The 27123-nt window shown below is 44.6% G+C and overlaps 1 protein-coding gene across 6 annotated transcripts in view; it reads left to right on the plus strand.

Moving 5' to 3' along the window:
- Positions 1-27123, plus strand: part of LOC138966151 (nuclear factor 1 C-type-like) — an 85762-nt gene that overhangs the window by 30135 nt on the left and 28504 nt on the right. For 5 of the 6 annotated variants that reach the window (XM_070338265.1, XM_070338267.1, XM_070338269.1 and 2 more), the window contains exons 2-4: positions 2159-2314; positions 8378-8753; positions 15980-16039. In XM_070338265.1, the coding sequence (XP_070194366.1) occupies positions 2159-2314; positions 8378-8753; positions 15980-16039 (592 nt within the window). The remainder of the gene's footprint in view (positions 1-2158; positions 2315-8377; positions 8754-15979; positions 16040-27123) is intronic. The other variant, XM_070338270.1, reaches the window with a different exon arrangement.

A 27123-nucleotide genomic window follows, 5' to 3' on the forward strand; every position in this document is an offset into this window, starting at 1 on the left:
GTAAAGCAGGTGGGTCTCTTTCATACACTGACAGCTCTTCCTGGTTTGCTGTGGTTGACATGTCAACGCTATTTTGGTTTTCAAACAGCATTCATCTAACGGTTTTGATTTAGGTTTTGGTACATGTGGGTCTAGTGCTATGTACTAATTCATTTGTTTTTGCCCTGACACACTTCCTGAGGATTTGTGGTTGACATGTCAAAGTTATTTTGACTATACATCCTTTTTGAGTTGACAAGGTGCAAAAACAAAACATCTGCATGTCGCACATATGTGTGTGTGAGTCACATTTCTGTCATCACGGGTGTTTTTAGCCGCATGGTGTTGCCTAGAAACAGTCCAATCAAGGACTCCAAGTTACAAACTCACGCTGGGGTTTTACAGTGCAGATTCACGTGCCCTTTGAGATAGATGTAAACATGCATGCCTGCCTGCATTCATACCTGAAGGCTGCTGGGACAGGCACAGACACAGAGACGCCTGGTCTTAGAATACAGAGTGCACTTGCATATGTTCTGCGCGAACTTAGAATCCGGTTTCATTCTAGAATGGACCGGGTCCAGGTTGGAATTCTAACCCTGCGCAAGTACAGGGGTGCCATTCTAGAATGAAACCCTTGAATAAAGGGGGCCGTAATGTTTGTAGGTAAGACAGAGTTGTCTTCCCTTGAATTATCTCCACCTGCACCTTCCCTTTGATAAGATGGGGCTGATTTGTCTACCCCTGAAAAAAATCCTTTAGCGATCTTGCGATGTCATGTCATGTCAAGAAAGTTGACACTCCTGAGTACGCAATAAACAAAGGCAGACCATAGCAAGGGGGACTACCAGGGCGGTATTGTTTGCAGGGCAGTTGTTTTTGTGATGAGAGCCGGTTGCGGCCGCTTGCAATGTCAGCGCTGTCTCCCTCTCGGAAATGTCTGGTTTTTTGACAATTTTTTTCACAGACAGACAGACAGACAGACAGACGGTCAGACCGACTAACCGACAGACAGACCAACAGAAGGACAGAGTGAGTTATAGAGCTGTTGTCACAGGTTTAAAAAAAAGTTGACATTAACAAAAACAGAAATCAACAACAACTTTTGTCTGGTTTTATAATATTATGGGAAAAACATTGAAAGCAATTCATAGTAGTAGTACTACCACAACAAATACTCTCAAAGGGGAATTCCATGCCTAAAAGTTTGACAGTTTTTATTTAATCTATCAGAATCCCTACCTTCCAAACTGTGATATGCCCACGTTTCAAACTCTTCATGTATATGAATAAGATTAAGTCAGTCCGGAAATTTCCGTTCGTAGCGATCAGTGCTGAGTGTCTCTCAAAATCGTAATCACTTTCAGAACATCACATCACAATCCCAATTCACGATGTCTTTGAGTAAAGTGTAAAAAACCCGAAAAAAAACCCAACCAAACACACAAAAAACAAAAACAAACAGAAAATCCAGTTACAAGCGAGATCGTCAAAACACTGTCAGTCCGGAAATTTCCGTTCGTAGCGATCAGTGCTGAGTGTCTCTCAAAATCGTAATCACTTTCAGAACATCACAATCCCAATTCACGATGTCTTTGAGTAAAGTGTAAAAAACCCGGAAAAAAACCCCAACTAAACACACAAAAAACAAAAACAAACAGAAAATCCACATTTGTGGCTTTGGCTGTGTGATAGTCTAACTGAAATGACTATTCCAACTTGGACCCAAATTCCAACCTTGCGCAGGGCCGATTCTAGAATGGACCAGCAACAAGGGTTTCATTCTAGAATGGCACCCCTGTACTTGCGCAGGGTTAGAATTCCAACCTGGACCCGGTCCATTCTAGAATGAAACCGGATTCTAAGAACGCGCAGAACACGTGCATGTAAACACACACAGACACACGCATACATGCACGCACGCACGCATGCACGCACACATGTACACATGCACACACACACACACACACACACACACACACACACACACACACACACACACACACACACACACAGAGGAGGAATTTCATCCATGCATCCAAACCCTTCTGCCACTTACTGTCATGGACTGATGAGCATTGTGTCGTTCAATGTTTCAGGATGAATGTCATCCATTTATCAAACACATTATACTCTTACTATCTTAATGAACTAATGAGAATTGTTGTGATTGTTGCAGGATGAATTTCATCCATTCATCGAGGCCCTGCTGCCTCACGTCAAGTCCTTCTCTTACACCTGGTTCAACCTGCAGGCCGCCAAGCGCAAGTACTTCAAGAAACACGAGAAACGCATGTCTATGGAGGAGGAGCGCAGGGTCAAAGAGGAACTGCAGGTAAATACCAGTTATTAGAAAGACAAGCCCAAGTACTTCAAGAAACACGAAAAATGCATGCGTAGGAAGGAGGAGGTCAGGGTCCAAAAAGAAGTGTAGGTAAATACCAGTCAAACGATGGCACTCCCGTGTTAAGACTCCCTTGTTTTCTCTGACTTTCTCTTCTAAACCTCTCTCAAATTACCCCCATTTTAAGACTCCCCTGTTTTCTCTGACTTTCTGTTCTAAACCTCTCTCAAATTACCCCCATTTTAAGACTCCCCTGTTTTCTCTGACTTTCTGTTCTAAACCTCTCTCAAATTACCCCCATTTTAAGACTCCCCTGTTTTCTCTGACTTTCTGTTCTAAACCTCTCTCAAATTACCCCCATTTTAAGACTCCCCTGTTTTCTCTGACTTTCTGTTCTAAACCTCTCTCAAATTACCCCCATTTTAAGACTCCCTTGTTTTCTCTGACTCTGTTCTAAACCTCTCTCAAATTACCCCCATTTTAAGACTCCCCTGTTTTCTCTGACTCTGTTCTAAACCTCTCTCAAATTACCCCCATTTTAAGACTCCCCTGTTTTCTCTGACTCTGTTCTAAACCTCTCTCAAATTACCCCCATTTTAAGTCTCCCCTGTTTTCTCTGACTCTGTTCTAAACCTCTCTCAAATTACCCCCATTTTAAGACTCCCCTGTTTTCTCTGACTCTGTTCTAAACCTCTCTCAAATTACCCCCATTTTAAGACTCCCTTGTTTTCTCTGACTCTGTTCTAAACCTTTCTCAAATTACCCCCATTTTAAGACTCCCCTGTTTTCTCTGACTCTGTTCTAAACCTCTCTCAAATTACCCCCATTTTAAGACTCCCCTGTTTTCTCTGACTTTCTGTTCTAAACCTCTCTCAAATTACCCCCATTTTAAGACTCCCCTGTTTTCTCTGACTTTCTGTTCTAAACCTCTCTCAAATTACCCCCATTTTCAGTCTCCCCAGTTTTCTCTGACTGTTCTAAACCTCTCTCAAATTACCCCCATTTTAAGACTCCCCTGTTTTCTATGACTTTCTGTTCTAAACCTCTCTCAAATTACCCCCATTTTAAGTCTCCCCTGTTTTCTCTGACTCTGTTCTAAACCTCTCTCAAGTTACCCCCATTTTAAGACTCTCTCCGTTAAGACCCAATTCTGTCAGAATTTTGGAGGTCTTAAAAGGGGGGTTCCACTGTATTAGAAATACCAGCGCAATAGCCTAGTGTTTAAATTAAGCCATCAATAGTTTTCATTTTAACCTCAGGGACAAACAGAGGGCTGAACTCTAGGGCCAGTTCCACAAACAAACACGCACGACTTTAATTCAAAGCTGAATGGTTACTGCCAGGAAACCCCCCTGTATTTTTTATTTAGTAAATGCGAGTTATTAGAAAGACAGGCGCTATGGCATTGTGGAGGTATATTAATGAGTTATATTTTAAGAAAGATTGGTGCAATAGCGTTGTCGTTAAGACATCAGCCTCCAGTGTGGAAGGTTTGGGGTTTGAATCCTGGCTGCATCCTGTGAGATATTTCTGATCTCCCAGGTCAACTTATGTGAAGACCTGCTAGCACCTTATCCCCGCCGTGTGTATACGCAAGCACAAGACCAAGTACGTCGGAAAACACACACATCCTGTAATCCATGTCAAGAGTTTGATGGGTTCTACTTATAGTAACATGAAAACACCCAGCATGCGAAGTATGGCTGCCTAAATGTCAGGGACAGAACGGTCATTTTACACATAATCCACTTATATCTAAAACATGAGTGTATATGGGAGCTGCAGCCCATCAACGCAGAAGATAAAGTGTTGTAAGAATGATAATGCCGTAGTAACTCAGTGCTGTAAAATTATCAGCTAGGATATCCTTGGGACCATCAAAAAGTTTTCTGATGCCAGGGATATTTTTCTTAAGTTGGAATGCCGAATAGAAAGACCAAATCTCCACAGAGCAGGGAATGTTATACTTCCCAGTAGATACATGCACCTGAATTTTACTGACAGTAAATTTGATAACTTGAAATAGAATGTCTTTGAACTTTAGTGACATAACTTTGACGTTCTGGGCCATAATGTTCTGATTAAAGACGGCCTATGTTATGTTTATGGAAAAAAAATGGTAGATCAGCCCTCATTATTCCCACCTAAAGCACAGACAAGAACGAGCAGGAACAAGTCTCATCGTTAGCTCGCTGTACACTTAGAGCACAAGAAGTGGCGCAAGGCAAGCACTGTAGTACACTGCACGCAGTGTGATCACAACCCAGTGTACTGCACGCTTACCAGGTAACAGTAGATAGAGCACTTCTCAGGCCCGGCCAATCTCTTTATCAGCAAAGAAGAGTCTTGGGTTCCTCATTCGAGCAGTCGGGTGATCACACCTAGCACGCAGGTTTAGGGGTCTAATTGTGTTGCATTGAACTTGGGGAAACATTATAGCCTGTGTGCATTGAACTCAGGTATTAGGAGGAAACACAAGAGTTTCTGCATTGAACCGGGCCACAGTGGAAGCCTTCCCCTCCCCCCCTCCCACCCCCCTCCCAATGTGAGACTCGTTGAAGACCTTGTGTTGTGGAGATCGCTAGATACCTGTGAATAAAGTCTAAAAATTTGCCTTCATTTTAAGTCCACCTCCTGTGTAAGACCCGAATTTCTCAGATTATTTTGTTTAAGTCTTGAAGTGGGGTACCACTGTTCTCACAGCGAAAGACAAAGCAGTGCCCCATTCCAACGACAGCAGAAGTTAAGATATTAAGTTTCACCCTTTCTTTTGAGGAAAGAACAGCTGCAAGGTTGCTAATGATTTCAATGTGTGTTTTCTTAGAATTTGAGATGTAGTTGATGTTCAGGTAACCCGTTGGGACATTTTGAGGGGGTAAGGCTTTCAGTCGGTGCATGTACACTACTAATGGATCCTGGCAGTGTTGCCTTTACATCACATCTCTGATCTCATATGTACTTTCTTAGAAATAAATGAGAGATCCGTGGTGTAAAGACGTACAACATTGAATCCCTTGTATGGGGGAGTATGTGAAATATTAATGTGTCTAATGCTCAAAATGAGAGGACACATGTTGTGACTGAATTACAGGCATGCTACTTACAGTTACGGTACATATCATCCTGATGCGAGGGTTTTAGTTGGTCTCTGATCTGTGTACCATCCAGAAACCTCTGAAGAAGCAAAAGATTCTGAAGATTCTAGCAGTTCATAAAGATGTATAGGAATGTAGATATGTTGCTATTGTGCTGCATTCCTGCTGCCCAGAGTGTGTGACTTACACGCCACATGTGCAGTGGTCACACCCATATCATTGCAGCGCCAATTTTCTGCAGGGCTCACCTCTAATTGTGTTTTACCTGTATGCTTTTTACCTGAGTGTATTTTACCTGTACTCTTTTTACCTGTACACTTTGAGGTGGTGGAGTGATTGAGGTGCTGTAGTGATTGTGTTTTACCTGTAGGCTTTGAGGTGGTGGAGTAACAATAAGGTGTGGCACAACAGCGTGTAGGAGCACAAGACATAGCAGCGTTCTGTCTGAGTGCAGAAAAGACAAAGATACGCACAGCTGTATTGACATTGTTCTCAGAGAAGGGTGCCCTGCGCTGCACGTAATACACACAGATGAACAGCGAGTGATAACACCGTTTCCCATCAACTACTGCCGGCAAGCTCTCTGCTGTTTTAGCTCCTTGTGTATTAGCACTATCAGTCTTGTTTCTTCCTTTCTGTTCCGTCACGCTCTCTCAGCAAAAAGGAAAGAATTCCAACTGTTTCCCACAATTAAACTTTAAAGTGACATTACTGTGTTGCCACTTAGTCTGTCATCACTGGTTAATATCCTGAACGGGTTAGTTTGCTGGACATTTTTTGAAAGGAAAAACTGTTGATTCATTTCCCACAAGTGAGAAATTACAAGTGGGAGTGCACTTATTTGTAATTAGCAAAGTTTGATTCATGAAATGTTCTTGGAACAGTACACTGAATTGTAAAAGAAACCAAGAGCTCACACAGAGAGACTGATGGCTTTTATATAACTGGTTAGCCTAAAAACAGATAACATTAAATGTGATGACATTGTTATACATGTACATGCATTACACATATATATATGCATACATAATTATATATGCATATATTGAAGCAGACAGATAGATGGACAGTGTAAAGATGGAATGTGCTGCCTGCCCATGTTGTGTTTATTTGGGGAAGGCCCAAATGAGAAATGATGCTAGGAAAAGAACACACTGTTAACAAAGCCCTTAACTTCCATTCATGAGCACAGGTAAGCTAAGAGTCTGCAGAGGCATAGGCAAGTCCCAGAGGCACTGGCTGGTACCAGTTTATTATTCCTCCCCAGCGTACCCAGGAAGATAAAAGAGTGTAGCCCAGTGGTGAAAAGTGGCCCAGTGTTGCTGTTTCTCAGGCCCCTAGATTTCTTTGATGGCTGCAGTACAGTCTGGCAGAGTCGTTTTACTTCTTGGTGTTAAGGGTTCAGCCCTATCACTTAGTGCTCATCTTCCAGAATTCCTAAATAATCTGTAGACTGCAAGCCTGACAGCTGGCTTGGAGGTTTTGGGGCGGGGTGGGAGGGAAGTAAAAAAAAAGGAAGACAAAGAGAATGAAAGAGAGGGGGAGAGAGAGAGATTGTGAGAGAGAAAGAGATAGTCATTGGTCGAGAGATTCAGTAGATGAGTGGTGGTGAGGTTCCTTTAAAGAGAATTTATTAACCCCCCCCCCCCCCCCCCCCCCATTAAACACACACACAAACACAAAAGAAAAGAAGTGACATTCATGGATTAAAGAGAAAGAATGCTGGCTATGGAATTTCATTGTAAGAAGATTCAGCTGTACTCAGAAGTAGAAAATAATGCTAAGTAAGAATGAAAGGGGGGGGGGGGGGGGAGATACTTGCAGAAAGGAAGGGGGAAAGAATGAATATTGAGAAGGAGAGTTATGGCTGTGTGTAGAGTTGCATGGCTCTGTTTTTGTCATCATTACATGTGCTCAGAGGCACTAAATCAGCTGCCAGAAAGGTCGGGCAATAAAGCATGTTCACACATGATAGGACTAAAAAGAAAAGCCTAAAATGACTTGACTGGAAATACTCATGTACCTGGCAAAAGAAGATTAGTCCTAAAGCAGAATGTATCATGGATGTGTATGCTGTAAGATTAGTCCTAAAGCAGAATGTATCATGGATGTGTATGCTGTAAGATTAGTCCTAAAGCAGAATGTATCATGGATGTGTATGCTGTATAACGTGTCTTGTGTGTTCAGAGAGGGCTTGTGTTTGTGGGGCCTTTCATCATTTCACAACATTTAGATAGAAAGCCGTGAAACTTGCAATAATTATCAGCTCACATGGAATCTGCCTATAGGGATGTAAGTCACGAGCTGGGTTTCAGTGAAACAGGTACAGTCAAACTACCTCTTGAATAACTAACCTTTCCATAGCAACCACTTGTCCATAGCAACCACTCTTGGGCAGTCCCTTGGGTGGTCGTTACAGACAGATTCGACTTTATTTTAAAAATCGTTGTCAGCTAAGTATGTTAAAATGTTGGTCCATGTTATAACCATGTGCAGTTAGTTCCAGTAACTTTCATTCTTGTAGCCGGAGCTCAGGGCTGCTGTCCAATGCCTTTAGTGCTTTCCTAAAGCGTTATACAGAGCGGGTAGCTGCAGTTCCTTGCCTTATCACCTTTGATTCCTATAGCGCTCTAGCTGCAATTATAGCCTTTCATATAGATCTGTAATGCTTGTGTCAACTCTCTGATGGTGTTTGGTCTCATATCTATGTTGTCCCAAGGCTTCCCTTCATCATTTTCCTTTGGTTTTCTGCCATAACATGCCTTAATCTGTTCTTCCGCAAAACAAAAAGGCAGAAGTGAAACAGAAGCAGGCGTCCCTTCATCATGTTCCTTTGGTTTACTGCATTAACATGCCTTATTCTGTCCATCCGCAGAAGTGAAACAGAAGTGGGCGACCCTCAATCATGTTCCTTTGATTAACAGCAATATTTAACATACCTTATTCTGTCCACCCGCAGAACGAAAAAGCGGAAGTGAAACAAAAGTGGGCGTCCCGGCTGCTGGCCAAATTGAGAAAAGACATTACCCAGGAATGCCGCGAGGACTTTGTGCTGAGCATCACGGGCAAGGGGCCGGCCCTCTGTGTGCTCAGCAACCCCGACCAGAAAGGCAAGATGCGACGCATCGACTGTCTGCGGCAAGCCGACAAGGTGTGGCGGCTTGACCTTGTCATGGTCATCCTCTTCAAGGCCATTCCCCTGGAGAGCACAGACGGGGAGAGGCTGGAGAAAGCGCGCAGTTGCGTGCATCCCAACCTCTGTGTGAACCCGCATCACATCAGCGTCTCCGTGCGCGAGCTTGACCTCTACCTCGCTAACTTCATACACAGCTATGGTGAGTTGAAGTTGTTGTTTCGATTAATGGCGGTACATGTACTACTGCCGCCGCAATTCCCCTTTCCTTTCAGACATAAGCAGACACACAACACTCACACATGCGGGGCGGGGACGTAGCTCAGTCGGTAGCGCGCTGGATTTGTATCCAGTTGGCCGCTGTCGGCGTGAGTTCGTCCCCACGTTCGGCGAGAGATTTATTTCTCAGAGTCAACTTTGTGTGCAGACTCTCCTCGGTGTCCGAACACCCACGTGTGTACAAGTGCGCACGAAAAAGATCCTGTAATCCATGTCAGAGTTCGGTGGGTTATAGAAACACGAAAATACCCAGCATGCTTCCTCCAAAAGCGGCGTATGGCTGCCTAAATGGCGGGGTAAAAACGGTCATACACGTAAAAACCGTGGGAGTTTCAGCCCATGAACGAACAAACAAACTCACACATGCGCAAGCACACACGCGCACACGCACACACACACACACACACACACACACACCTGGACAGGAACACACATATATACATACGCACACACAGATGCACACACACTAACACATACACACACACACACACACACACACACACACACACACACACACACACACACACACACACACTGTGACACTCACACAGGATTTCTCATCTTTTAAAACCTTACTTTCTGTTTATATGCATTCCTATATATATGTGTGTGTCAACTGCTTCTGTGTTGTAAAATCTTAACACTGTGTAAAACTGGTTCTAAGTTAGGACATGTATCTTCTTTCATCAATTCACATGCCTAATGCAATCTGCTGCATACGCTAACTTAAAGTTGAAACAAACCGTTAACTTAATAATCGGCAAGCTTTCTGTAAGGAGCTGTTTCATTGTTTACGTATAGAATGTTTTAGAGACGTTTCCTTGGCAAGCACATATGTACAAGCTGACTACCTGTAAAAAAGGTGAAAGATTATGATAAAGCAGAGAAACTTGTACTTGACTCTTTCGACCATCTTTCTCTTAAAATCTTGGTTTTTTTTTTAAAGTTTCTGTGACTTAACCTCTATGTTAAGACGCCAGTTCAGTTATGTACTTACTTTTCTTAGTGTTGTTGTCATTTAGCAGTCAAGAATGTGCCACATTTTGTATATACTACCAGTGAGTAGATACAATGAAATTATGATGAAATCAGCTGTATGCATGTATCAGTGCTAATGATTTGATACAGCTGAACGTGTCAAAAGTTCAATCTTTTTAGTTTCCTTCCATATAATGTTGATGGTGGTTTTGCAAAAACTAAAGACTTTCCAAACAGCCGCTCCATAACCTGTAGCTGCCATGGTAGCAGAACCTTTCTTGCGTTTTATATCAGGTGAGGTGTTCCGTAACGCATCTGTCAGGCAAGCTGTTTTCCAATTTCATGCCAGGAATAGGGAGATTGGCAAAGGGGGGGGGGGGGGGGGGTGAAGGTAGCAGAGAATTGCATTAAACTGTTCTTGTGCTGAGCCGCCTGCCTCTGTACTTACCAGTCCATCATGGAATGATGTTAAAGATCTTGAGGTGCAATAACATAAATAATCTGGGGCCTCTTGCGTAGAGTTGCAAGGAAATCCCAGATATGCGTGTGAGGAGGAGTTATGATTGTGCATTTCAGGTGCTGGTGTAGTCTTAAGGGAACAGTATTTCAGGTTTGCAAAAGAAAAGGCAGACAGGCATTTGTTTTGAACACCAAAATGTGTGTAAAATACAAGCACACTCAGATTTTAGTCAAGCAGTATGTAAGAAATGTTAAGTCCTTTGTACTGGAAACTTGCATTCTCCCAGTAAGGACATATATTGTACTACGTTGCAAGCCCCTGGAGCAATTTTTTTATTGATGCTTTTGTGAACAATTAACAAGTGGCTCTATCCCATCCCCTGCCCCCTGCCCCCCCCCCCCCCCCCCCCCCTTTTCCCCGTCGCGATATAACCTTGAACGGTTGAAAACGACGTTAAACACCAAATAAAGAAAGAACAAGCACACTGTGGAAACAGATAATTGTTATGTTAATTACTAGACAGAACTTCTCGTAAACACAAATCACAGAAACAGCCAGCATATCTTTCTTGCAAACTTGCTACACTCATGTGGATCTTGGACAGATATATGGCTCATGGACAGCTAGATAGATCAGCTGATTTCAATTTAAAATGGCTGGGCATTGTTGTGTGACTTGAGTGTGTAATTGTAAAATCCAACTTAACAGAGCATAAGTGTTAAAGTGTTAAAGAATAAGCACATATTTTCAACTCGGCAAGCTTCTTATAATAGAACCAACTACAAACATTGCAGCAACTGCTTTGGTATGTCAAAACAAATGGACGAAAACATTTGGCATGAGCTCAAACTTACTGACTCTTGTAGCTAATATCATTCATAATCTAGGTTTTGCAGTTCATGATGTTTACAGGTTAAACCCTGCAGTATTTGTGTTACATTTAGTCAAGTTTTGACTAAATGTTTTAACGTAGAGGGGGGAATCGAGACGAGGGTCATGGTGTATGTGTGTGTGTGTGTGTGTGTGTGTGTGTGTGTGTAGAGCGATTCAGAGTAAACTACTGGACCGATCTTTATGAAATTTTACATGAGAGTTCCTGGGTATGATATCCCCAGACATTTTTTTCATTTTTTTGATAAATGTCAGGCATGGGAGTTGTCCGCCAAACGACGGATTTCCGCCGTTTTTTTTGTTTTTTCCGCCGAAAAGGCAAAAGTGTCCGCCGAAAAAATAAAGGGGGGAGGCACCCAAAAAAAGCACCGGTTACTTTGGCCTTTGCGCAAAAGCCCGCGAAAGCTTTCCGTACTTTGTTCACGCACTGCTACCGCCCGCCTCAGTTATTGAACTTTTATGTTTGAAAGTAAACCAGATTGCACAGATTGTGTTACAAGTTACATTTTCCTGTTTGTCTCAACAGATCAATTTTTTTACAAATTTAAACCATATAATACATGTATATATTTTTTTCTTCAAAAAAGCAAAAATTGGTACATTTTTGTACTAAAAATTCTGATTCTAAAAACAGAATTTAATGGCAAACTTGGAGCTCAGATGACACCAGATTGCACCATCTGGGTTCTTTGGAGAAAAAAAAATTCCGGGGGGGCATGCCCCCGGACCCCCCTAGTAAGGCTAGGCGCTTCGCGCCGTCGACATGACGCTTCGCGTCTTCAGTTATAAATTTTCCGCCTTTTTTACAATTTTCAATTCCCATGCCTGAAATGTCTTTGATGACGTCATATCCGGCTTTTCGTGAAAGTTGAGGCGGCACTGTCACGCTCTCATTTTTCAACCAAATTGGTTGAAATTTTGGTCAAGTAATCTTCGACGAAGCCCGGACTTTGGTATTGCATTTCAGCTTGAAGGCTTAAAATTTAATTAATGAGTTTTCTCATTAAAGTTGTCATTAAAATCGATTTTTCGCAAACAGATTTAAAATTGATTGCGTCGTATTCTTCATCACATTCTGAATCTAAAAATATATACATATGTCATGTTTACTCTTAAAATGTGATCACAATTAACGAAAATAGAATAATTAGTCTTACGATTAAAATGTAAGAAATCGATCCAAAAATGATGTCATCTTATTCGTGATCATTTCCTGATTCCAAAAACATATAGATATGATAGGTTGTATTCAAAACAAGCTCAGAAAGTTAACAAGAATACAGAAAAGCGCGCTTTCCTGCTTTGCACAATACACTACCGCGCTAATCTGGCGTGTCAATATCACTACGTTTTGCACGTGGAAGGTGAGCGATTTCCTTCACGCGGGGATTGACGATATATTCAAGCTGTACTGTCTCGGTGAAAAAATACAGTGCGTTCAGTTTCATCCCGTGAGTTCGACAGCTTGACGTAGTAATTTCGCCTTACGCAACTTGTTTTATGTTCTCATTAAGTTCACCTGATGAAAGATTACACATTATGAAAGTTGCCTAAAATATTTGAGAGTGCATGCATACCTTTGTGAACGCTCAACTTGAGGGATTAGGCTCTGTTTGTGCGTCTGTCTGTCCTTCTGTCTTTGTATTTAGCTGTCTGTCTGTGTTCCAAATCTTGCCAGGTGTCTCTGTATGAGCGTGTGTCATTTGTTAAATGATAAGAGGAAGATGAGGGGATATTAATCATGAAATGATGAGAGGAAGATGAGGGGATATTAATCATGAAATGATGAGAGGAAGATGAGGGGATATTAATCATGAAATGATGAGAGGAAGATGAGGGGATATTAATCATGAAATGATGAGAGGAAGATGAGGGGATATTAATCATGAAATGATGAGAGGAAGATGAGGGGATATTAATCATGAAATGATGAGAGGAAGATGAGGGGATATTAATCATGAAATGATGAGAGGAAGATGAGGGGATATTAATCATGAAATGATGAGAGGAAGATGAGGGGATATTGATCATGAAATGATGAGAGGAAGATGAGGGGATATTGATCATGAAATGATGAGAGGAAGATGAGGGGATATTAATCATGAAATGATGAGAGGAAGATGAGGGGATATTAATCATGAAATGATGAGAGGAAGATGAGGGGATATTAATCATGAAATGATGAGAGGAAGATGAGGGGATATTAATCATGAAATGATGAGAGGAAGATGAGGGGATATTAATCATGCTGAGGCAAAACAAAACATGTTTGTTTCATGAAATCATTTGAGCTGATGTGTCCCTTGGATGTCTAACTACATTTGTTTGTAAAGTTGGCAAAATCGAGTGTTGTCATGATTAATTATGTTTTGGGTGAAGGGTAAAGAAAAGGCTCCTAGGGTCGGGAGGAAAAAAGTAGCGTAAGGTTGGTCGTGGAATCTGAAACTTTGATTTTGTTTTCTTGGCCTAAACTTGTGTCGGTAGGAATATCCACCTCTCTTCCACCCCTGTCATTCTGTTAGTTAACCCCACATTCTCTGCACAAGCTTAGATGGTAGAGAAACACACACACCTGGACAAACAGATGGTCACACACATTGCCACTACAGCTACAACCATGGTCACACACATTGCCACTACAGCTACAACCATACTCCCACACATTGCCACTACAGCTACAACCATGGTCACACACATTGCCACTACAGCTACAACCATACTCCTACAACGTCTATGCTTATAGTCACACACATTGCCACTACAGCTACAACCATACTCCTACAACGTCTATGCTTATAGTCACACACATTGCCACTACAGCTACAACCATACTCCTACAACGTCTATGCTTATAGTCACACACATTGCCACTACAGCTACAACCATACTCCTACAACGTCTATGCTTATAGTCACACACATTGCCACTACAGCTACAACCATACTCCTACAACGTCTATGCTTATAGTCACACACATTGCCACTACAGCTACAACCATACTCCTAGAACGTCTATGCTTATAAGCACACACATTGCCACTACAGCTACAACCATACTCCTGCAACGTCTATGCTTATAAGCACACACATTGCCACTACAGCTACAACCATACTCCTACAACGTCTATGCTTATAGTCTCACACATTGCCACTACAGCTACAACCATACTCCCACAACGTCTATGCTTATAGTCACACACATTGCCACTACAGCTACAACCATACTCCTACAACGTCTATGCTTATAGTCTCACACATTGCCACTACAGCTACAACCATACTCCTACTACATCTATGCTTATAGTCACACACATTGCCACTACAGCTACAACCATACTCCTACAACGTCTATGCTTATAGTCACACACATCGCCACTACAGCTACAACCATACTTCTACAACGCTTATAGTCACACACATTGCCACTACAGCTACAACCATACTCCTACAACGTCTATGCTTATAGTCACACACATTGCCACTACAGCTACAACCATACTCCTGCAACGTCTATGCTTATAAGCACACACATTGCCACTACAGCTACAACCATACTCCTACAACGTCTATGCTTATAGTCACACACATTGCCACTACAGCTACAACCAATTACTCCTACAACGTCTATGCTTATAAGCACACACATTGCCACTACAGCTACAACCAATTACTCCTGCAACGTCTATGCTTATAAGCACACACATTGCCACTACAGCTACAACCATACTCCCACAACGTCTATGCTTATAGTCACACACATTGCCACTACAGCTACAACCATACTCCCACAACGTCTATGCTTATAGTCACACACATTGCCACTACAGCTACAACCATACTCCTACAACGTCTATGCTTATAGTCACACACATTGCCACTACAGCTACAACCATACTCCTACAACGTCTATGCTTATAGTCACACACATCGCCACTACAGCTACAACCATACTTCTACAACGCTTATAGTCACACACATTGCCACTACAGCTACAACCATACTCCTAGAACGTCTATGCTTATAGTCACACACATTGCCACTACAGCTACAACCACACTCCTAGAACGTCTATGCTTATAGTCACACACATTGCCACTACAGCTACAACCATACTCCTACAACGTCTATGCTTATAGTCACACACATTGCCACTACAGCTACAACCATACTCCTACAACGTCTATGCTTATAGTCACACACATTGCCACTACAGCTACAACCATACTCCTACAACGTCTATGCTTATAAGCACACACAAATAGTACACACGACATGTACATGTATGCAGACATGCACACAGTAAAGCATGTATGCACAGAACCTTTTTTTCTCAGTTTGATGATCTTATTTATGCATCCTTAGTTTCAAATCTAAATGCTGGGGCAGCAAGCAGCTCAGTTACAACTAAGCAGGTGTGAAAAATGTAGTTTCATGAGGGGGAGAAATCAGAAAGGTGTTTTCCTCCGAAAACGGCGTATGGCTGCCTAAATGGCGGGGTAAAAAACGGTCATACACGTAAAATTCCACTCGTGCAAAAAACACGAGTGTACGTGGGAGTTTCAGCCCACGAACGAAGAAAAAAAAAAAAAGAAAGGTGTTTGAAACGGATGGAGGGTATGCTATCATGCTTCTTTTTTCCCATTTCCTGATCACATGCCTCCATCCCTACTTTTAAATCTACATGTGAAGGCAGCCGCTAACAGCGTTACAACTAAGCAGGTGTGATTTGTAGTTAGATTAGGGGCAGAAATGACGGAGGTGTGCAAAGGTGGTTTGAGGTGGTCACGCATGACTAACGGCTGTCTTTTCTCTTGTTGCCAGTGCCCGACCCCAGGGTGGATTATGGAGAGTTGCCCATGAACGGCGACCCAGATATCAAGGGTACGTTCTGTCCTCGCTTCACTGACATGTTCTCTGAGTGCTCATAGGCTTAGCGCTTTGCTTTCTCTTCTCTTTTGTTTCTTGTGTGTCGCTGATCTTTTGACGCTTAAACCCCCCTTAACTTTGTGTTAAGTTTGTGATGGGTGCTTTCTAGGCTTGTTTCGTTGTGTGGCTCTGATTTAGTAAAGCTTTTGCCTTTCTTGATCTTTCTTTACAGCGTGTGAGATGCGTTTTTATCAGTTTGTTCTGCATCTAGCTATCTAAATGTTCGGTGCTATAAACTCCTAATTTGTTTACTGTGAGACAGGTCTTTTGTTAGTTCTTCCTGCATTTACCGATTTGTTTTAATCCTAGGAACTCCTTTATTTTAGTGTGAGGCAGGTCTTTTCTCAAGTCTTTGTGCATTTCTTTCTTAAAGATTGGTTTTCCTCTTGGAGAATGTTTCCATGCCAGTTCAGGCTTTCAGTCAAGATTGGCAACAGCTATCTGTTGGGAGATATCAGCATCAGCTTAGAGTCATGACCCCAGAAGCCGACAGTATAGCTTAGCTGCAAAGAGTGTATGAGTACTTTGTCTTTATTGAACCTATCTTTATTGAACCGTCTCCTTCCGCAAAACATAGGAACACCATTATGATAAGGTACTTTTGATAACTCATAAAAAGTTGAAAAAAATAAATAAATAAAACCACAACAGAATCCAGTTTTGGTAATTTCTTCATCAAATTTTCATCAGCCTGGCGCTGACTTCTTCAGGATGGTAATGACAATAAAGGAATGACGCCACCTTAACAAGTTCAGAATGATCGAAATAAAGCCTGCGGAAGAGAAGAACCCTGGTGTGTCTATTAGAACTATGGTTTCTGTCTCCAGGGTCAAGGTCACTAGCCTGTGTTTGAATTCCCTTTTAGTACCAGGTCTGAGTTTGAGCAATGGATGTATATCAGATGACAATTTTAATCAAATGAGGCAGGGCGCTATTAAATATGTGAGAAACAAAGTAACAGGTTGTTTTGGAGAAGGGTCATCTTTCTTGTGGTCCCAAAGCGAATACATTAGTGTGTAATTATGTTGTGGAAAGTTAAGCACACAAGAGATTATGACTCTCTTAGCTCTTAGTGATTGCTGTGAAGAAAGGCATAGAGAAGTGCTGGGTATTTATTGCCCATAGGCTGCAGACTATACTATGAGGCTGCCCTGTCACCAGTTGTGTTTGGATGTAGGAAAGAAGGGACCGGATCCTGTTAATCAACAAGGAGAATTGCTTCTGCTTCTTACTTACAGTGGGACCCCTCTCTTCATTTAAAAAACAAAACAATTTAAAGGTCCTTGTCTACATTTTTATACCGAAATCGCCATTTGACCATTAAAATGCAGAGTCTATTATCTACAAATATCAACAATACACCCCCTTTCGATCAGGAAAGACGAAGCCAGTGTAGCCATTTGAAAATTCATTGTAGTATTCCAGCGTAGTACTCATAGTAGGATATCCTTATTTGGAAAATGCCAAGCGCAAAACTCCTCTCAAATCCCGTGCATTTCGTGCGTTTAAAAAAAAAGCGTGGACAGCGCTCCAGTGTCAAACTGTTGCTGCACTTGTTTGGGCGTGGCTATAAGCATAGTGACATGAATTTGATTGGTCAGTATTTTTAGGCAAAGCCCATGTTCTCAGCAAACAGAAAACAAAATATTGTAAGCGTGAGTCACGCTACCCAAAAATAAAATCTTTTTTTACATATTTTTTTTTCTATAACTTTTTTCCCCATGGTTCATTCATCATCTGACATAACTTTTTAGCGAAATCATGAAAAAAAGCAAAAATGTAGACGACCACCTTTAAAATTCCCTTTTTTAAGACCCAAAACAAGTGTTTCGGAGTTTCTATCCATTAACCTCTGTAAATGTACCGCCACATGAAGGCTCCAACCTTTTTTCAGACCTCATTTCCTTGGATATTTTGTGTTTGCTGGGTGTGGGAGAGTTTAACAGGTGCTGACCTCACCTGACCTGTCGCCAGTTATGTATGAAGGTTATGGAGAAAGTGGCCCTGGTTATGTTAACACCAAGAAGAATTGCTTCGGCTTCTTACTTTGTGCTTGCGTGGAGAGTTAATTATAAAGGTGCTGACCAGTCAAAGTTATAGACCAGCCTACAGGGGAATGGCTGTGTGATAATTAGAAGAATGGTCCCTGATGACTTGATGTAACTGTTGACCACTGTCTATATGCTGTGGTGATGACCACACAATGCTGCAAACGAGCTGTATTGACTTCTGCAGCTGTCCAGCTAGTCACAGCTCTGTCTGTCTGTCTGTCTGTCTGTCTCTGTCTGTCTGTCTGTCTGTCTGTCTGTCTGTCTGTCTGTCTGTCTGTCTGTCTGTCTGTCTGTCTGTCTGTCTGTCTGTCTGTCTGTCTGTCTCTGCCTCTGTCTCTCTTTCATGGGCACACCGGAAGACACACACAGCAATCCAGCTGTGCATGTCTCTCAGTCTCACACTTCTCCCCTCTCTCTCTCTCAGTTATCTCTTTCTCTCCCTCGGTCTGTCTTTGTTCCTCTCAACCCTCTCTATTTCTCTCTCCCTCTCTATCTCTTTCCCTCTCTCTCCCTCTCTGTCTCTCTCTCTCCCTCGCTATCTCTCTGTTCCTCTCTTCCTCTTCCTCTTCCCTATCTCTCTGTCTCTCTCTCCCTCTCTATCTCTGCCTCTCTCCATCCCCCATCTATTTCCCCCCCCCCCTTCTCTCCCCCTTTCTCTTTCTCTCCCTCGGTCTGTCTCTCTGTCTCCCTCTCTGTCTCTCTCTTCTCTCCTCTCTCTCCTCTCTCTCTCTCTCTCTCTCTCTCTCTCTCTCTCTCTCTCTCTCTTCCCCCCCTCCCCATCTTTCTTTTTCCCTCTTTTTCTGAGTCTTTCTCTCCCATTCTCTCATTGTCTCTGCACCCCCCCTCACCCCCATTCTCCTATCCACCTTACCCCCTCCACCTTCCAGGGAGCAGTATGAACTTCACACCCTCTAGACTTACAGCAGTACCTGCGATGTGTGGACACTCCCATGAGAGGACACCTCCCTTAAAAGGACACCTTCTCTTGTCCCTTTTTATATTATCTCTACCAAAATATACCTGTCATGACAGGCCACCTGCAATGTAGGGACACTTTTGGTTGGTCCCAAGGGTGTCCTTTCATCACAGGTACCACTGTAGTTATATTCCCTGTGTGTATAGAATGTGTGTGTATAGAATGTGGGCTGAAGGTGTATGGAATTTCAACTACAGTAAAAACCTGTCTCTAAAGGACACCCTTGGGGTATGGTAATGGTGTCCCTATTAGACAGGTGTCCTTTCTTCACAGGTGGAGGGGCCGGGGCAATATTTTACAAAGAGCACGTAAAATGTACAAGACACTTTTTGTCAAGTCCTAGTCCACACTAGATATCTACACAATAACAATGGATATATATTTGATTGTCATTAGTGTAGTTGTAAACAGTTTATTTGAAAATAGGAAGTTTAACTGGCCTTGTTAACTCATTTTGTGTTTAAATACAGTGTGCACGGTTTTTTTTCCTGAATTTCAGGTTTTTTTAATGGAAAGGGGGATTGGGGTTCTGTGGTTGGGTATGCATGGCTGTGTGCAGAGAGTACTGGTCTAAAAGAAGTAAAAGAAGAGTTTTGTAAGTTGTCTCTGCATGCATTTAATTTCATTGCATGAATTAACTGTAGAACTAATGCTCCGAGATCCTATAGGCCTAGTGTTACCTAACAATCTTCTTTGTTCTGCGAGCTGCTTTCCTGGTGTGTTTCTTGCTTCTTTTGTGTTTGATAATTCTTTGTGAGAGTGTTTGCCATACCTGATACTCATCCTGAACTCAGGTCAAAATGAGTTCGGCTCATTCTCTCCCTGAATGCCTTGAGTTTCCTTGTCTGGCAAGGAAAACGATTTTTTTTTACGTATTTAGAGCTTTTTGTAATGTATTATTGATATAAGCAGATTCGCGATCGTCGATAATGATTTTTCATGGTGTTGTGTAATTTTTAAATTACAAAGGAATTGATTTGTAAGACAGTTTCAAGGGAGCTATTTTTTCGCGGCTGTATTTACTCTGCAAACAACTATAAATATGGCAAAAGTGTCACGTGATAATCAACCGTTTGTTTCGGCGTTCGCTGAAGCAGACGATTTTTTCTGTAGTGATGCAACCATATATTACGGTCTCCTTCCGGCAGCAGTCCCAAAATTTCGACTTGTTTTGACCTTAGAACGATGTCTTTATCATAACTGTGAAGAACAGAACGGAGATCACTGTCGAAGTCGGCCAATCTGCAATCATTTTCATCTCGCGAACACTGATCTCAAATTTAGATCAGTGCTCACAAAAAACATATGGGAGATAACTCTGTATTCCTAGTTTTGATAGATTTGCGTAGGACTGTGGCGTCCGGTCAGGGAGAGAATGAGCCGAACTCATTTTGACCCGAGTTCAGGATGACCTGATAGTGATACTGTGATAGCACAGCCTTGATTGTAGTGCATGTGTATAACAAACGCTCGCGCTGGACCCGAGTACTCTTCAGACTGGCTCGCTCAATAAATATAAATGTTTGGAATGTCTGTGGTGTGAATGTTGGTTTCTGACCAGAAATCGAAAATTTTTATCTAAATTTTGATTTGATTAATATACTTACCCGAATCACATGATTTGCATTGACCCACTTCGATGCTTAGGTTATGATAAAAGCTACCCCGTCTAGGTATAAGGGGAGCAACCCCAACTAAAAAAGTGACTGCACCAGCATGACTGGCACCCTGGGTTACGTCCCATGCAGCACACTACGTCATCAATGGTGCTGGTCACGTGATACCCCTTCAATCGACTAATAGAATATCAAAAAAGTCGAGCGGGGCAGGCGGGAGGGAATTACTTATGTGATTCGGGTAAGTATATTAATCAAATCAAAATTTAGATAAAAATTTTCGATTATAATTACATATTCTTACGCCGAATCACATGATTTGCAGATAACTCCAACCAGGCGGTGGGTAAGACCAAAGAAGATCAAACTCACTCTTAAATTCTGGAGAGGCATTGTCCCGTTGCCACCAAAGCAGGAAGGGACCTAGATCCATCGTTACAGATAGATCCATACTGCCAGAAGGCAGCAATGTCTCCCTATGAAACTGATAAAGACAAAAGCCGAGCACCAGTAAGCTGTGTGCAGGACATCATCCAACCTCCCAGACCGTAAAACGGCCGAGGAGGAGGCCCAGGCCCTGGAAAAAGAGCTCGGGCTGAGCCTGGGGGAAAGATAGCCGATAGCTACGCCAAGCATCAGAGAGCCCGTAAGCTGTGCTCAGCACTTCTTCCCATTTCCTGAACCATAAAAAACAGCCCAGAAAGGGGCTCAAGTCTTGAATAACCCGAGCCGAGTAGAGGGACAGACAAGCTGCCCCCCCCCCCCCTACTCTTGGAAGGAAATGCCAAAAACCCTGGAAACGACTAAGCGTAAGGTTGACCGATCATAAATGAAAAGCACCAACCTTCCCCAGGACCGTAAAACAATCATGCCAAAGTTAAAAGCCTTGGCATGGAGAGAGGCCCGAAAGGCCGGAGAGATAACGGTCAGCTCCAGAGAGGAGTGACCTGTTTCCGAGAAAGAGAGAGAGACGTCTGAGTACAAAAAACCAGAGTCAAACTCAAAGAAAAAATCTCAGAAGAGACGGTCACCAGAAGTCCACTACCAGTCCATGCAGAAGCATAGAGGGAGGTAAACAGAGGAAGAAGCGGCCTACGAAAAGTGTAAGCCGCCAGCAGGGCGGAGATCGCGGTGGCCAAAGCCTGATGTGACCGGTGACTCTAACCGAAAAGACTAAAGTCAGAGTGTTCACAAAGCAGTCTGCTTGTAGGTAAATGAAAGAAAATCAAAAACCCAAAACAGAAACGAGACTGGAAAGGAAAAACAGAAAACCGTGAAGCTAACCAGCCTTAAGAAGAAGAGCCCGAAGTAAATATCGCGGCCGACCGAGCCCAGAAAATTCCTGAGTCTGGCTGAAAAACCAAACACGTCTGATACCTCAGAACCGAGAATCAGACACGGAACACAACAGGCAAGAGTCCGTAATAGTTGCAAGTGGTAGAGGGGTGACCGTAACAGGCAACCCACCCCACCGGAAGTCGACCCGACTCGCCTCATGGCAGGATGAGGGAGAAGAGGAAGACACAAATTCTAGAGACACGGAGACCGTAGTCGCCCATGCCAGGCAGGAGACTATTACACGGGCTAAGGCTGAGAGCCGTAACGCCCGTAGACCTGCCATCAAAGATGCTGGGCTGAAAGCCCGCACCAAGAAACCAGGAAATTAACTAGACCTCTACCGAAAGGGGAGGGTTAGCCAATAAAGCTGAGAAAAGTGATAGGCCACAAGAATGACCCCTCACCATGCATTGCTAAAACCAATGCAAACTCAGTAAAATCTGAATGTAACTTCCGAGGCCAACTCAAGTAAACCTTAAGTAAGGACGAAACACCAGAACAAGTCCGATCGCTAGAGAAAGACAGAGTCAAAATCGGCGAAAGACCCACTAGGACCGAGTCCAAAAGAGCAAACAACAACCAACACCACCAACGGATGAAATGGCTGTTGCACCAGCCGAGGCTAAAAAACCCGGAAGCCCTAATGCCGGCTGTTGTTCCCAAAAAACACCGACTAAGACGTCTGTGAAAGGAAGAACCTCTCCGGATAAACCTGAGCTGAGGACTTAGCCTGAACAAGCTCAGTCTGCTTAGGTAGAGCCCGTTTTGCTGCTTCAAAGCTTGAAGAGCAAAAGAAGAGACCAGAAGGTCCCTACAAATCTTTATTTCCTTGGAGGCCAGGAGGCCAGGGAGGCCTTGGAAGCCAGGAGACCTTAGAGGCCAGGAGGCCTTAGAGGCCCGGAGGCCTTGGAGGCCAGGGGGCCTTGGAGGCCAGGAGGCCTTGGAGACCAGGAGGCCTTGGAGGCCTTAGAGGCCAGGAGGCCTTGGAGGCCAGGAGGCCTTAGAGGCCAGGAGGCCTTGGAGGCCAGGAGGCCTTGGAGGCCAGGAGGCCTTGGAGACCAGGAGGCCTTGGAGGCCTTAGAGGCCAGGAGGCCTTAGAGGCCAGGAGACCTTAGAGGCCAGGAGTCGTTAAAGGCCAGGAGGCCTTGGAGGCCAGGAGGCCTTGGAGACCCGGAGGCCTTGGAGGCCTAAGAGGCCCGGAGGCCTAGGAAGCCAGGAGACCTTAGAGGCCAGGAGGCCTTAGAGGCCAGGAGGCCTTGGAGACCAGGAGGCCTTGGAGGCCTTAGAGGCCAGGAGGCCTTGGGGGCCAGGAGGCCTTAGAGGCCAGGAGGCTTCAGAGACCAGGAGGCCAGGAGGACTTGAAGGCCAGGAGGCCTTAGAGGCCAGGAGGCCGAAGAGAGACCCATCCACCAAGGGTGAAGAACTAAGGGTGTCTCTCATTGATTCCTCACAAACTAGGAAAGGGCGAGGAACAAGTCCCGTCTGAACATGACCGTATGGGCATTGTGCAGAGAGGAAGGCCTTCTCTGTTCTAAATTCGCCCTAGCAAAGGTGGAGAAAGCATCCCCTGCGTCCTGCTCTTTACTGAGTGTAAAGGGCGCCAAGGACTCCGTAAAGGAGTGTCTCCAAAATGGAAGCAAGTTCCAAAAGCTGTCTGCCCACTTCCTCAGAGGGGAAGAGAGTCTGCTCAGAGAGCAGGGGACTCGAAACGTTCCCCAAAGAAGAAGTTCCGGCGTGACCGGCAAAGGTGCACGCCGAGGGGCAAAAGACGACAGCAAATTCCGGGACATCTTGGGCAAAGGCAACTTCCTCTGAGCCGCTAATGTCCCGAAGCTGGGAAGGCCGGAGCCTGAAGCCCCTTTCCTGCAAGTCAACGGCCAAACTTCACCCCTGACTAAGAGGAGGATGAGAGGCGTCGAAGACCAAAGGCACAGGAAGTGAGAAGAACGGCAGAACCCACTACCGAAGTGTGTGGTAGCTGCTAATCCGCCTGAGGCAGGGAGCCTGCAAGCCCAAAGGGCACTGCTGACGAAAAAACCAGACTCAAACCAGATGGGACCATAGCAGGTCCACTATCCAGTGAGCCCCCACTTCCGGCCGGAGCCAGAAGCGCAGAGGTCGCGTACGATCACCGACATAAGGCAAGGTTCAAACCGAACGTGACCGTAGTCTGTGCACTAACCAGTGAACCTACGCTTCCAGCCGGAACCAGACGCACAGCTGTCGCGGACGACTGCTGAAGTAGGGCAAGCTCGAACCAGAAGTGACAGCAGCCTGTGCACTAACCGGTGAGCTCACGCTTCCGTCCGCAGCCAGAAGCGCAGAGGTCGCGTACGACCACCGCCGTAAGGCAAGGTTCGAACTGAACGTGCCAGTAGCCTGTGCACTAACCAGTGAACCAATACTTCCAGCCGGACCTGGAAGCACAGCCGTCGCGTACGACTGCTGCCGTAGGGCAAGGCTCGAAACCGGACGTGACACAAATCTGTACACTAACCAGTGAACCTACGCTTCCGGCCGTAACCGGAAGCGGCGCCGTCGCGGACGACTGCTGAAGTAGGTAAAGGCTCGAACCAGAAGTGACAGCAACCTGAGCACTAACCAGTGAACCTACACTTCCGGCCGGAACCGGAAGCCCAGCTGACGCTGACGACTGCTGACGTAGGGTAAGGCCCAAACCGGACGTGACAGCAGCCTGTGCACTACCGGTGAACCTACAATTCCGGCCGGAACCGGAAGCGCAGCTGCCGCGGACGACTGCTGACGTAAGGCAAGGCTCAAACCGGACGTGAACGTAGTCCGAACACTAGCCAGTGAGCCTTTTACTTCCGGCCTGAGCCGGAAGCAGCTGTCGTTGACGACTGCTGACGTAAGATGTGGGACGCACCGGACGTGGCAGCAGGCTGCGCACGAGCGGAAGAACCACTGCTTCCGGCCGAAGCCGGAAGAACAGCTGCCGGAACTGACTGCTGTGGTAAGATGTGGGACGCACCGGACGTGACAGCAAGCTGCGCACGAGCGGAAGAACCACTGCTTCCGGCCGTAGCCGGAAGCCCAGCTGTCGCGTACAACTGCTGGTGTAAGGCGGGGTTCGGTCCGGACGTGAACGCAAGTCGCTCACTAGACGGTGAACCCCTACTTCCTGCGAAAGCAGGAAGCCCAGCTGTCGGAACCGACTGCTGGAGTACGGAGAGGTTCTGACCCGACGTGAACGCAAGTCGCTCACTAGCAGGAGAACATCCGATTCCGGAAACCGGAAGTGCAACTGCCGTAAACGGCTGCTGCAGACACCAACCTTGTTGTGGCCGGATCCCCGGAGGGACATGCACTGTTGCGCTACCGCAAGCGGAAGGCAACAAATGCCGGCCAGGAAGAGGAGAAGAAGATCCCCACGGGACCGTCCAGAAACATCACGGTGGACAGCAGCCTGGTCCGGAGAAGACCCAGCGTCTGAAGGAGAGAACGTCGCCTAACCCCCAGGCCGGGGGGCAGAGCTGACGACGAAGTCCGCCGCGGCAAACCTCGCGAACGAGGGAATCCATTTCTGGAAATAAGCAAAAGATAAGGGCAGACCCCAGAGCCCTAGACTCTGGAGCCGAAACAGACGTAAAACGACAGCCTTAGAGGCCAAGACGGACGGCTGAGAGCCAGACGGCCGATCGTCCGTAACAGAAAAACGGCACAGAACAACGTAAAAATTGCCTAAAATTGTGCCAACATGAACAACAACGGAGTTCTTCAAAAGAAGAGTCTGCTGAGGGATAGAGCTTAGCAGGGCCCAAGCCCTAACCCTCGGCCTTAGCTCCCTCTAATTCTCATTAACGGCCATGTAAGCACCGAGAGAAAAATAAACAAACAACTGAAACTAGCAAAGTCCGAACGGACGCCAACCTTTCAGAAGCCAGCAAAGAGGGCAGCTAAAACCAGTTAGGAGCTACCAAAGGCAGCTAATCAACTAGCTATACGAAGAGTTAAGCGTCCGAGTACGGACGAAAAAATCAACATAACAACAACGTGCTAACTAAACATGGCGACCAAGGAGGAAGCCACAAGTCTGAAAATAATCAAGTCCGTACAGACACAAACATTTCAGAAGTAAGCAAGCAATAGAAAAGCACATGCGTAAAAGCTACCGACGGCAGCTACAAAGCAAGCTACAACAGCGTTAATAGACCGAACACGGACTAAAACAACAGAAGCCAGACAACGTGCTAATGCAAATGGCGACCGTGAGGAAGCCAAACAACTGCTGAAAACTTCAGAGTCCAACGGACATGTGAAATTCACAGCAGAAGCAATAAAACATACAAGAAAATATGAACGATCTCACCAGCTGCAAGCCAGCAAGAAGTAGACGGGGGCCGAGGCCGGTGGGTGCCGTAGACACAAAACAAGCCAGAGCAAAAGCAAACACAACCGTCACCCTTGAGTGATAGTAGTCGATTGAAGGGGTATCACGTGACCAGCACCATTGATGACGTAGTGTGCTGCATGGGACGTAACCCAGGGTGCCAGTCATGCTGGTGCAGTCACTTTTTTAGTTGGGGTTGCTCCCCTTATACCTAGACGGGGTAGCTTTTATCATAACCTAAGCATCGAAGTGGGTCAATGCAAATCATGTGATTCGGCGTAAGAATATGTAATTATAATGCAGATATATCTCTGTCCGATTCATAGATTCAACCTTCAAACTGCGACCTCATCTGTGATCAGATGGCCAAGCAATGCGTGAAATCTTTTATTCTAAAGCCTTATGGCTCGTTTCGACAAGCATTAAACGGATGAAATTAACCACATGCAGTTTATTCTTCAGAAAAATGCACACAAAAAATGGGTTGGGTTCGGTGATTTGTACATAAACGTCTTCCTCGCGATAGATTCGCTTATTATTTTGTCTTATGAAGCCGTCATCAACACGAACACAATGATTGCAGAAGCAAACTCTGTACCTACACGACCGAGACACAAGACTGATTATTTCACAGCTGCAATGTGAATAGAGAACAAAGACGTTTTGGGTAAGCTTACTCACGTCAGGTCTTCACTGACAAGCTAGGA

Source organism: Littorina saxatilis, linkage group LG5 (assembly GCF_037325665.1).
Source record: "Littorina saxatilis isolate snail1 linkage group LG5, US_GU_Lsax_2.0, whole genome shotgun sequence".
NCBI lineage: Eukaryota > Metazoa > Mollusca > Gastropoda > Littorinimorpha > Littorinidae > Littorina > Littorina saxatilis.